At 36.0% G+C, this 13,603-nt stretch overlaps 1 protein-coding gene across 1 annotated transcript in view; it reads right to left on the bottom strand.

Annotated features, from left to right (window-relative positions):
• Positions 1 to 770: 770 nt before the first annotated feature.
• The window catches only part of LOC146141551 (diacylglycerol kinase beta-like), a 62,228-nt gene continuing 49,395 nt past the window's right edge, over positions 771 to 13,603 (bottom strand). The window contains exons 19-25 of the mRNA XM_083390352.1: positions 12,157 to 12,246; positions 10,662 to 10,825; positions 9,492 to 9,647; positions 6,085 to 6,253; positions 4,985 to 5,102; positions 4,337 to 4,397; positions 771 to 3,547 (exon numbers count right to left, since the gene is read on the bottom strand). Coding sequence (XP_083246478.1) covers positions 3,440 to 3,547; positions 4,337 to 4,397; positions 4,985 to 5,102; positions 6,085 to 6,253; positions 9,492 to 9,647; positions 10,662 to 10,825; positions 12,157 to 12,246 — 866 coding nt within the window. The 3' untranslated portion in view covers positions 771 to 3,439. The remainder of the gene's footprint in view (positions 3,548 to 4,336; positions 4,398 to 4,984; positions 5,103 to 6,084; positions 6,254 to 9,491; positions 9,648 to 10,661; positions 10,826 to 12,156; positions 12,247 to 13,603) is intronic.

The following is a 13,603-nucleotide window of genomic DNA, read 5'->3' on the forward strand; positions in this document are numbered from 1 at the left end:
AAGTCATTGTCATTAGAACACTGGCCAGTGGCCATACTTTCCACTGGGCTATTTTTGCTGTTCAAACTATTATTGTAGAAAATGTAGGCTTATAGTGATAGCGCTAAGTCATTTGACTCAATGACTGAAGTCCAATTCAACTCATTTGTCCTAAAGACGACGTAAGTCAAGTCATTGTCATTAGAACACTGGCCAGTGGCCATACTTTCCACTGGGCTATTTTTGCTGTTCAAACTATTATTGTAGAAAATGTAGGCTTATAGTGATAGCGCTAAGTCATTTGACTCAATGACTGAAGTCCAAGTCAACTCATTTGTCCTAAAGACGACGTAAGTCAAGTCATTGTCATTAGAACACTGGCCAGTGGCCATACTTACCACTGGGCTATTTTTGCTGTTCAAACTATTATTGTAGAAAATGTAGGCTTATAGTGATAGCGCTAAGTCATTTGACTCAATGACTGAAGTCCAAGTCAACTCATTTGTCCTAAAGACGACGTAAGTCAAGTCATTGTCATTAGAACACTGGCCAGTGGCCATACTTACCACTGGGCTATTTTTGCTGTTCAAACTATTATTGTAGAAAATGTAGGCTTATAGTGATAGCGCTAAGTCATTTGACTCAATGACTGAAGTCCAAGTCAACTCATTTGTCCTAAAGACGACGTAAGTCAAGTCATTGTCATTAGAACACTGGCCAGTGGCCATACTTACCACTGGGCTATTTTTGCTGTTCAAACTATTATTGTAGAAAAAGTAGGCTTATAGTGATAGCGCTATTTATTCTTCGTTAAAAAAAATCACAACGCAAAATACTTAGTACTTGGGATACATGAAATCTTTCTGGAACCGAAAAAAAAAATAAAACACACGACACAATTCAAACCGACCAAGATATGGCGGCATACAGGATGTAACATAAAAGTGGAAATGTACGCGAAAAAGTAATTTCAACGTTTATCTGACAACGCTTTGTTAAATTTGCAAACAATTGGTCGAAACAAAATTTTGTCATGTGAGGTCCAGAAATAAACAAGGAAACAAATCAAATCAGCCAAAATTAGAACAACTTAAATAAAAAAAAACTTTTATTGATAAATCATGCAGGAAACACTCGGGTTTAGAGCGGGAATGTAAGTACAGTGATGTTGTTAAAATGTTAGCTTTTTAAACTATTTTTTTACTGGAAAAGGGGCAGTCTCAGTGGTTCTTAACCTGTTTGTTATTACCTCCAAAGCGGTAATTTGGCAACATTTTGACGCTATTTTTGAAAGCAAAAAAACAAAAATGGGTATATATTCTTGCAATTTTGAGTTTTTTTCAAGGTATGTTAAAACCAATCATTTTTTGAATTTCTGGAGTTGTTTATTAGTGAATATTTAAAACAGGTTCCTCTGGCAATATATATTATATTATATATTGCCAGAGGAACCTGTTTTAAATATACTATGCCTGGTAGCAACAGCATATTTATTTATTAATGAATATTGATCAAAAAGACACCTAACCTTAAAAAAGATTAATTGAAATACATCACTGAAAGATAAATAACAAAAATCAGTAGCCATTCTTTTATTTTTTTGTTTTTAAAGTATGGTAAACCCAATAATTTTGTTGGTAACGGCATAATCTTAAAAAAATGATTTGAAATCAGTGTTTCTCCAAGGTATCGACACTAAAAGGTTAAGAACCACTGGTCTAGACCAAAGGCGTCGTTAGTAGGCTAATTTACAACGCTAAGTGCAATAATAAAAGTCCCCCGGGAACGAAAAGAAGTCAGAAAAAACAGGTTAGGAAATACTACGCGGTAAAAACAACACACATACCTTTGAGATTCATCAGAGCTATATATGTACAAAGCCAAAGGGTGGGAAAAGTACGCCAAAGTTGTTCTGCTTGGAAAAGAAAAAAAAGCGAAATATCGTGAGCGTAAAACGTAGAACGATTTCAACCAGCAAATGGTGCTAACGACAATAGTAACTTGGTACGTAGCATACTGATGTCAAGCGCAGAGTGATAAAAGGGAAAGTAGCGTGTTCAGTTCAACCCGTAATCCCCCCTGTAAAGTTTTAAGGGCTCGAAAGGTTCTAAAGATACTTCTGCAGATATAGCAGTAATTAGAACCGGGGTTCTTAAACTTTTTTAACGCGGAAAATTTTTTTGTTCAAATGGACCAGTATCGCCTTGTAATTTTTAAAGGTGACGTCATACATTGACGTCATAAAAACCAGAAGGCTTAGATAAACCTGTTTTCAGTCCAAAACACCTGAAACTAAAATGGAGTCTAAAAAAGGCGCCAACGGGTTTTATTTTTCCTATTTAACCCTTGTTTTTAAATATACACCAAGATTTCAATGTGACTTTTTTGACCCCCTAAAACTATCCCACGTATCCCAATGGGGAAACGGACCCCAGTTTAAGAACCCTGATAAGAAGTAGTAGTGAAATGATATAATGGCGGTCTCTAGAAGCTTCTCAGCAGTAACAACAGAAATTAAAAAATAAAGTTTTTACTGGAGCTTTCTTAAAAGGATACCTGCGCTTTAAAACGTTAAAAAACATTATCGTTTAAAATGTTGCCCGCTAGATAAAATTAAAGCTAACAGCAACGACTCATTTAAGGGTGTCGATGATAACACAATTGGCAAGCAAGCAATAAACAGAAAAAAACAAAAAAAAACAGGTTTCACACTTCGATTACCAATACAGAGAGAAATAAATAAACATCATCGGCTATACGCACTTAAAATACTTTGAATACTCTAAAATGAACTGAGAAAAAAAAGCGACTTTCATACACGGAATGTCACACAAATTTTGAATCATATTTTAGATAAAAACAGTATAGAGCTCTGGAGATAAGGTTGATTCACACTGGACGCGTGTTGCGTTAACGGAAAACGTCGACGCCCAAAGCGTGAAAAACGCTTTCTGTTGCGGAAAGTTGAAATATTTCAACTTTGACGCTTTTGATTAGGAAAATTTGCCATTAAGGTTGACAACGCGTTGCTTGTTAACTGGGCGACGCTAGCGTTTTGCGTTAACGGAAAACGTCGACGCCTAAAAAACGCTTTCGGTTGCGGAAAGTTGAAATATTTTCAACGATTTCGGTTTGGAGCGAGGAAACTTGCCGTTAACGCTGGCAAGGCGTTATGTGTCAATTTGTATCTTAGAAGAGCAAGAAAAAATATTTACTTATTTAATTAGTTTTCTTTTTAAAAAATAACCGAACTATAAAAACACAAAGACTTAAAGCCTGTTTATTCTGCTTTAAGTTGCAGTTTGATATTGGGCAAAAACTGTAGTTTGACATAATCGACAATTTAACTTTATAACGATTGTAGGGAGTTATTTTTTATGATAAATTTTCCCGCTATAATTTTGCTCCAGAAAAGCGTCTAGAGTGAATCCACCTTTAGGCTTGTATTTTGTTCTCTCGTTTAGTTGTCGTTGTCCGTGATGTTTTTTCTAAAGCAGGAAAACATGGACGATTGACCGTTGGACGTTGCCATCATCATAGGCACTTGGTTTTTATGGCTGACGTGGATCTAAGGATGAAACGCGAAAGAAAACGTTAAATACAAAGTTTTTCAACCAGAAGCGTTGATATACACAATGTGCGCTGTTTTTTAACTTTTTATAGTCTTATCAAGCATTACTTCATTACTTAACCTAGTATGACGTCACAGTACACGTGAACAGGGTTAAATTGACTTGTGACCAACACTGAAGTAAGCGGTTTCGGCGCTTCGTAGGGATCCTACGATATGTTATTCGACTGGATACAGTTTGATACTAGCGACTTGAATCACTGTGTTACGTTACCGTGTTTACTGATGTTTGTGAATATACCGAACAAGCAACTTCAACTAAGTGAAGTGATTCTGTCTACAGTTAAAAGGTTATATGGACAGGTATTTTTAGCGAACTACTCTTGGCTTGGAGTCAGGTGTGCCTTACTTACCTACCCGCTGAACGCTAAATACGCAATGTCAAGCCCTTCTGGAGTTGTACTGGCCAAAGATACGGGCACCAACATACAGTATATAAGCTGCCTTTGAATAGGCAGGTAAGTATTATAATTCATGGTCAAAGTAGAAAAACAACTAGCCTGCGATTAGGTTCGAACTCACGACCTAGGTCATACCGGAACCATCGCTTTATTAACTAAGCTACACAATTGCGTCTATATTGCTAGTAATGACGTCATTCGGTATCGTATCGGATCGCGATAATTTTAGTCTAAAATATCGGGTATCGGAATCGGAATAAAATGTCAAGTATCGGACATGCCTAATCAGGAAAATATAAAATTATGAGAAAAAACGTGAACTTACAGTGCAGGGAACTTGCATCCACGGCTCCCCATCAACCTGCATTGGAAACAGCTTCTGCGTCCTGAAACACAAAAACATTAAAGATTTAAATCAGCGAGCTGATATTGTACGAAATAACACTTGTCGACAACAGAGAAAAAAAATTTAAGTCTTTCGGACAAAAAAATGACTTGACTTGAATTAGGTCATTTGGATAAATGACTTGACTTGACTATGGTATTTTCGACAAATGACTCGGGTTAAAACAAAGTGTTTTTATTAATTATTTTTCATTATAAAATTTGGTTATTTATCTTGCACATAAAACAAGTTACTTTGTTTATGCTGCGTTTCATAATAGGAAGAGTTTACCAAGGGGGACTTGATTTGTTATTTATTCGAAATGACTTGACTTGCACTTAAGTTCTTTTAAAAATGACTTAACTTGGACTTAAGTTGTTTTATAAATGTCTTTACTTGGGACTTGCGTCATTTAAAAATTTCTTATTTACTACAGCAGAATACTTCAGCAAAGCTATCAATTCAGGTCAGGCCCTGTTAAAAATCCGAAAAGATATATATAAATATATATATATATTTCGCCAACAAAGGCATCGTCAGTATTTCGAACGAAACAACGCAATTACAACACTGTCTCATAGCACTTACGTTATTTTGATGTCTTTTCCTTGAGCGAGCCTCTTTCCAGCTTTGAGTCCGGAAATGATCTGACCGACGTCCATAGCTCCTTCCAAACCAACCACCTCCAACATCTCGTCACCCATCTCTGCAATGGAAGTTCGGTTTAAAAATTCTGTCATCGTTTAATAAAAATAATCAAACAATTAAGGAAGAAAAATGACGTACATGACGCGACCGGCCGAGGTTGGCTGTACGTGTCTTTCTCCTAAACTAATCTAATCCAGGAACTCCACACATACCGATTAACAAGAAAAAACAACCTTTTATACCAGTGCTCCATAGATTTGCTTAAGAACATAAACCGATCGTATTAAATTATATAATCGTATAGCTTTTGTTGTTGTATCAACGTTATGCGCCAAAATAATAAAATTGAATTGAATTGAATTTTGAATTGATGATGTACATCAAGATGATGTCGATATACTCGACCTTTTTTGCTTTGAGATTCGTTTTTCAGCTACATTACAAATCCGTGCGTAACGATTTCAGGTTTTTTCAGACCAAATTATTTTTGTCTATTTTTCTCCAAAAACAAAAATTAAACGGAGAAAGAAGAAAAATGACGTGCACGAGATTAGTTGTATCTAAAGATTTTCGATACTTGCCATTTCAATCGAAAACCGATACTATGTGACGTCATTATTATGCTCAAACAGGCAAAAAGATGAAATTAATTATTTCAAATATCATGTTTTCCAGGTTTATAAGTCAAACTTTTCTTAAATCTTATGAGGTTAGTTACGCTTAGTTGTTAACCTTAGATTATTAGATAAATTTTTGTTTAGGACATGGGCTTGTTGGATCGAAAATCCAGGCTGATATTCCTATGTTAATTTGGTACCGGATAGGCACCGATAGCACCACTTGGCATCGAGTATCTGCTCCGATCCGATATTATCGGACATACCTAGTGCCGACCCTATGGATTACTATCAGCATGAAAAGATTGCAACTTTGGAGCATATTGGTTGGAGGTTGTAGTAATTTGCATGTCTTTATCCTGAACTAACGTAATCCAGAACGCAAAAAACAACGTTTCAGATAACCGACAACTTTTTGCTTACCTTGGACGGCGTAACGCAGGTCCTTGGCGCCGGAACCGTCTTTTGCCCCCCTGCCCTTTTTTTTTGTGGTTCCCCAGAGGTTGGTTCCACCGTAGACACTTGGAATGTTAAGGATTGCGATTCCCTGAACTCGGTTCCTGGCAAGTTCTTCCAATTTAACTCCGTCCACCTAAAAACGAATTTGATCGATTAGTGCTTCAGTTTTTTGAAATACTTTCTTATTTAAGGGTTAACACATTAGCATTAAAATTTCAAACAATGATTTCCTTGAAGCAATTTTGTAATGACTTAAGTCAATGAAGTACACTTGATTTATTTTTTCTTTAAATTTTATCACCATTTTCGGTGTTAATGACTAGACTTAAGTGCACTTAAATCAATGCTTTTTTTTCAAATGACTTGACTTGACTAGAGTCCTTTGGACAAATGACTTTACTTGACTTAAGTCCTTTGGACAATTGACTTGACTTAAGTCCTTTATGCAAATGGATTGCGTTGCCTTAAGTCATTCGACTTAATTCCGACAAATGAGTGTACTTGGACTTGGATAAATGTTTTTTCAATAAAATTGGGTTATTTTTCTCCTAATTTTAACTGTTGCTATGTATCACCTACTGTTTTAAAAGAAATCATTTTTTTTTTGTGAACGAAAATACACAGACTGAAAAACACAAAGAGAATCGTCAATTTTCCCAGTTTAACTCCGTTGACCCGAGGAAAATTTGTGCGTTGAGATCACGAATCGGTATTTTAGATACATGCTAACTTATTTTATACTTGTTATAACGCATTTAGAACAATTAACATTCTCTTAAAAACTTGTTTAGTTTATTAGCTTTTTTACTGATCAAAGTGAAACATATTGCGGTCGATTTATCTTATCCGCGAGGTGGCAGTGTTGAAATAAGCGAAGATGTTCCATGTGACGTCACCGTAGTGGTAGACAATCGACGGTTTAATCGTCACAATGTGCAGGGCAGATTGAAGCGAATATGAGAAACGGTTACCTTTCTGCAGTTTGTGAAATGTTTTGTGTTCCAATGATCAGAATAATTACTTGATTTAGTTTATTAGAAACTTTGATTAGTTTATTAGAAACCATCTCCCTTAAAATTCGCCGCTGAATTAAACAACTTCGTTCTGCTTTCGTCGTTTCAAGAATTACTTACGTTACGGTCCGCTGCGCATATTTTTTTTTTCCTTTTCGGGTAATTTTTTGTGCATGGCTAATGGAGTCATAATGGCTCGTTTGAACGAATATTGAAAAAACAAATGTAATGTTGTTGTTGTTTTTTTTTGTTTTTTTCAATGTTATTTGAATTTTTATTCAAAACTAATAATTTGTTTTTTTTCGCAACTGACATTTTATATATTTTTTCAATTTCAAAACGTATTTTTGGATTTATTTAGGGTTGCTCACCTCTAACACACTTCATGCTGTCGCGCGTTATAAAAATGCCTGCAAGAGTTCGTTTGTTCGGTTTGTGTTTTAGTCTTAGAAAACGCTTTCCCATTAAAGTTACCACAGAAGCATTCAAATTTCAAACAATTATTTCTTTAAAGTAATGTTGTAATGATTTAAGATTTAAAGATTTAAGTCAATGAAGAACACTGGAGTTACGATTTTCGAATTTCTTTGACTTGACTTTAGTCCTTTGGGCAAATGACTTGGACATAAATATTTTTTTGATAAAATTGGGATATTATCTCAAAATAAATAAGAACACTACAAAATTTGATATCCGGCCAAGAATTGTCAAACCTTATAATTATCCGACCTTAGATGAAAATAATTGGAGAGAAAAATAATTGGAGACCGATGATGAAAATAATTGGAGACCGATGCTCTAGATCAGTGGTTCTCAACCGCCGGTCCGCGTCAACTTTCCTGCCGGTCCGCCAAATATATTACCATTTTGTATCTCAATTGCAAAATGCAAGATGTTGAAGGCTTGTCTATCCAATTTAGAGCCTTTTTTCAGATCCGTAATTTGCAGAATTGCGACATAACATAGAGTTGATGGTCTATTTGACTTTATCAAACGTCGCTGCAAGTGTTGTGCCCAACTGTCTTAGAGTGGGCTACAGCTCGTTTAAGTCTTAAAATTTAAGACCAGTTGTATGTAAAAGCTGAGAAGGTTTTTAGTTGCATACTTTTGTTGTAATTACATTTTGGTTTGATTGTTGTAGGTCCACGGGTCCGCAAAATTTGTGCTCTAGATCAGGGTGGGCAACCTACGGCCCATTGGCTAAATCAACGCAAATCATTCGGCCCAAGACCTTTTTTACACACTAAGCACGAGGCCATTCCTTGTATTTTTAGGATATTTCAACTAGGTAAAGAAAAACTTTATTTGAGATTTGCGCAAAACTTGTTTCTACATTGAGTGTAGCATGTATAGTTAGAGCCTTTTCAATTGCAAAATACCCTAATTTGATCTCCGAATAACAGTCGTTGTTGTCAACACAGTTAAAATGTAACGGCCCGCAGAGGAAACCTTTTCGAGTTTGGTTTTGGCCCGCGAATAGAAAAAGGTTGCCCAACACTGCTTTAGGTGATGACCGATTTCATTGGAATGTTTGTTTATATTAACGCAAAAGGATTCAATTACCTTATCTCTCCCTGTAGTTAGAAAATAACGGTCGTAAAAGCGCCCAATTTGTCGCTTCAATGCAGTCACCCTACACTATATAGTAAATGGCAGGCCTTTTTAAACCAGTTGTTTCCATGAAAGCAACGTTATATGTCAATATCGTTGATGCGTGGCTAACTGACTTTTCAAGTGGGCAACTTGTCCTTTTTGAGACGCAGCGATGCTAGACTGCATTGTGTGGGGTTGTCGTGTTTGGAAACAGGTGCGAAGGTCATTTAAAGACGCACCAGGAATGCTCAAGTAGTTTATTTATAGATATTTTGGGCATTAGATTTCTTTTTGTGTAGCCTACTACCAAGAAAACTTCGTTATTCATAAACTTCAAGATTTTCGCGACCGGAAGTTACCGCTATAGAGCCCCAAATTTGGGTCGCGACCCACTATTTGCGGACCCCTGTGTTAAACAACCATTACTATCCTGTCAGGCGAGATAAGGGCAGAATCGGACAAAACCACAAAATACTTTGGGAAAGTACGTCCAGTTAACGCCTGCAGACAGACTTGGACAACTAGATAATTCTAGTTTTCTAAATCAATTAATTAGAGCAAAATGCGACTAATTCTAATCTCATTTCTGAATTGCTTGTGTGCTTTAAACCTAGTTCATATAATTTACATTTCACCAAAAATGCTACTTTGTCCATCGGAATTTTTGGTCTTTCAGTTGTAAAAAAAAACAATTTTAACTAATACTCTTCGGTCGGAACGATTTGTATGTCATTTTACACTGTTTTCCTGCATTAATGGACTCACAATGACTTCAAGGTTGTCGTGTAGTTTCTTGCACGAAGCGGCGAAGGTCTCGGTGGTACCGAAGGCAGAATACCAGAGCTTGTTCTTCATTCGGCTGTTGAACTTTTCCGGGTGCTTTTCGCGCATCACGTGGAACTTGCGGCAAATCATGGCGTCCTGCGAGAAAGCGACTTCATATTAATAATGTTGGATTCCCTGGTGAAGGCAACCTGTATAAGTAGCCGAAATAATTTACTTCCCTTTAATTGTATTTTATTTGTCCTTTACTTTCACATGTTGCAGCATGCTTGCCATTTCTGTAATTGACATGGTGCTGTCCATATGTTATCAGGTGTTAGCCTTTGTTGTATGTGCCTAATTACTTTTTATTACATGTAATTTATTCATTGGAATTAATGATGCTTCATGTTAATAATCATTGACTTGCTATAAAGTAGTGTAATATTTAAGTGCACTTGTGTGCAACAAGCCTATTCTTCACATCATTGGTGGCTTCATGAAGATAAGTTTACATGTTAGAGAAAAAAACAGGAAACCGAAAAAGTTTCTTTTTAGTTTGTATTATAAAACGCTATTTTTAGCCCAAATTCGCCTTATTTTATTTGATATAAGGAAAACCAGGGCTGCGGAGTCGGTTAAAAAAAAAACGAGTGTGACTCCGATCAAACATGATCCCGACTACTGCCAAATGTGCCGATTTCATCGAGTCCCGAGCCCGGCTCTGACTCTACAGTCTGCATTTAACTTATTTACGTAGCTTAAACATAGTTGGACAACGACTGTTTCATGGGGTGTAAAATAAATCATCCACCGACAATAGGTGGTTGGAAAAAAATCAATCCTATGCTATTTTATCTTTACAATTTACTGCTCGCGGCCTTAAAGGTTTTGAAGTGTGGTACTGCGCATTCCTACTATGAGAACAACTGCATTTGGACCATCTAAGTTTACCAATTTAGCTTATTTGGCCATATTAATAACATTCTATTGTAAGTTTGTAACACATTGCAGTACGCTTTGCCCAGGACGTCGAGTGTCGGAATAAAATATCGAGTATCGGACGTATTTAAATTATCGTTTATTGGTATCGGAACAAGATATAAAGTATCGGGTATCGCTCATCGGAAAAATATACCAAGAATCGGACAATTTTAAGTTTTACATACTTACCACTCCGATTGAGAAGTAGTTGTTCATTATAGAAAGCGGGACCGGGTCTCCTTTTTCGGTTTGACCTTCCTTGGGTGTGACCTTCAAGTACCATCTGTCCATCAGAAGCATCTCACTTGATTCAACTTGCTGGAGATATTTCATCATACTCATGCCCTCGTAACCTGCAAGTATAAGAACATTTTTTGGTACGGAAGCACCTAATAAGACTTATAAAGGCAACAATATCTAAAGCAGAATAATCTATAATGCTGTAGCGTTAAACGTAATAAGAATATCAAAGCCCATACAGAAGTAGGTATCATTTTGAACGTTTCGAATAACTCTTTATTCATTTTCAACATAGAGAGAAGTCACTGATGGTAAGTGTATATGTAGTGCTAAGGCAGACATCAGAAAGAAGGAAACGTGGATAGATACATAATCTAAACCGGATGTGTGGCGAAAACTGTAGCGTTAAGATCAACGCCATAAAAAGCCAACTACGCAGAATATTGTTGACAGAATAAGGACTTAATCGTCTGAATAAGACATAAACATGTCGGATAAAGTTCTAAATTCATTGGAATAAAGTCAGGGGTTCTTAAACTTTTTTTACCGCGGACCCCTAAATTTTTTTTTTTTTTTTTTTTTTTTTTACCTTGCGTTGATCACTGTCGGCAAAAAAATTCCTAAATGACGTCACAAAATTGACGTCACAACACAAATAGACTTCATAAATCTGCTAATTTTGGTTCTAAAATGTGAAAGTGAAATAGAGTCTAAATAGAATTCAGTGCAAAACCGTTTTAAATTTAATCAAACTGTTTTGTTTAAAAAAGATGACTTCTTAAATATACACTAATATTTCAAGTAGGCCTCCACGGACCCCCTAAACCTAGTTCGCAGACCCCCAAGGGGTTGATGGACCCCATTTTAAGAACCCCTGGCCTAAGTTGACCAAATATCGCCCGAAACTGTAGAGAGAGGGTATGGGATTCTCGGGGGGCATGGGTTGACGTTTGGGCGTCCTAGTCTGAAATGCCCCGTCGGGGCGCCGCTGTTTTGGCACCGGATCGTTTGCCCCTGTTTTAGGTTATTTGGGGTTAGGGACGGGCCATAGGTTGCGTTAGGAATGGGTTGAAATTACTAGAAGAGTTTGTAAGATTGGGGCTTGGAGTTAAGTAAAAGTTTCTATAGGCCTTATTCTGGCCATCTATATCTTATACGACGGGTTAGGTCTTATTCCGATTTAGATGGTTTTACGACTATAGTGCTTTTTTGGTGTTATTCCAAACTGTGTTTTATTCGGACGTTTTTCGGGCTTATTGCTGGAGTCCTTTGGAATCTTTTTAGGCACCTTTTCAAGCTAACCAAACTCGGTAAAAAAAACTATTTTTTGAGTAGCGTTTTAAACTCTGTTTAAGGTATTTTAATAGTGTCTGAACTGAACTGCTAGCTTTGCTAGAGTATTCTCCCGCGACTACGAGTTTTTATATCCACATAGACATCTTACCTCCACCCCACTTCATGCATCTGGCAAGGTCATTTCCAGTTCCCAAGGGCAAAATGGCAACGGGCGGGTTCTTTACAAGTTGGCTTTTGTCTGCAAACATAAATTTTATGAGTATTACATTTTGTATTTCCTAAAACAACAAAAGAGAAAAAACTTTTCATCAAAAAATGACTAAATTGAATTAAAGTCCAAAAGTTTCTAAAAACAGAAATTAAAATAAGTGTATTGAAAGAAGAGAAATAATATCGTTAATTTGTATGGAGCAATTGTGGTTTAAAGTTTTAGTTAGACGTATAGCAGGTACTGGGTAAGACTTTTTAAAGAATTTAGTTCGTAGTAGGTATATTAAAGCCCATATGGAAGTAGATAAAATTTTGAACGTTTTGAAAAACTCTTAAAACGCAACTTACAAATCGCATCAACGCAACTTACATTCAAACTAAATCATTATCTTAAAAACTCCTGACCAGCGTCTAAATGTAGAACAATTCAGTTGAAATGTTAATAAGTTATTACTGGGATTTCTGTCAACAGGCTTAATCTCTCTAAAAAACACGTAAAACCTTAACGTCTTCTCCCAAACTCAACAGCAAACTATATTGCACTTAACGCAGTTATAAATGTCTCACAGGCGTCATTTTGCGTGTTTTTGAGGAGGGGAGCAAGATTGAAATTTTATGTTGTACAAACTGGCGACAGGACAGACTGAATCAGCTATGGGCGGCTATTTATACAACGTTTCACATTCCTATCATTTACGCGACTTTTACGATCAAATTTCACTGTGGTAAACAACTTATTTCGATAAGATCCAACTCCCGGTAAAGTCACTTGTAAAAATAACTTATTGTTAGGAATCTAATTCGCTGAATGATGTATTAATGAAAACAATATATTCGGTCGTAGTAAATAACAGAGACCACACAGTGCGCATTGTGAACTGTGCCATTCAGTCAAAAATTTGTCTCCCTTGTGAAAAAGACCTTCACTGTTTAGATTTTCAAGTGGTCTCTGCTTATAATTTGCGTCAATATAAATTTCACCCTATACACTAAAAGGTTTTTCGATTTTCAATTTTTAATTTTATTATATTTTTACTATCAATATAGGCCTTTTTACATGATTGTTTTTGTACAGAAACTGACGATGCCTTATGGGCGTAATATATATTTCTGAAAAATTCTAACAAATGATTTTATGTTTTATCTGTTTTAATAAATAAACCGTTTTAAGATCTTAAATTAATAATTGTTTAAACTCTGTGGTGTGTCATTCTAGGCGTAATATATATTTCTGAAAGATTTACAAAAATGATTTTATGTTTTATCTGTTTTAATAAATAAACAGTCTTAAGATCAAACTAAAAGGTGATTTTTGGTCAAATCTAAGTTTCATTCTTGAAACTTCACCCCCGCACAAATCCATAAAAATGTGTCTGTTAGCTTAA

The sequence above is a fragment of the Ascidiella aspersa genome, chromosome 5, assembly GCF_963924565.1.
Source record: "Ascidiella aspersa chromosome 5, kaAscAspe10.2, whole genome shotgun sequence".
Taxonomy (NCBI): domain Eukaryota; kingdom Metazoa; phylum Chordata; class Ascidiacea; order Phlebobranchia; family Ascidiidae; genus Ascidiella; species Ascidiella aspersa.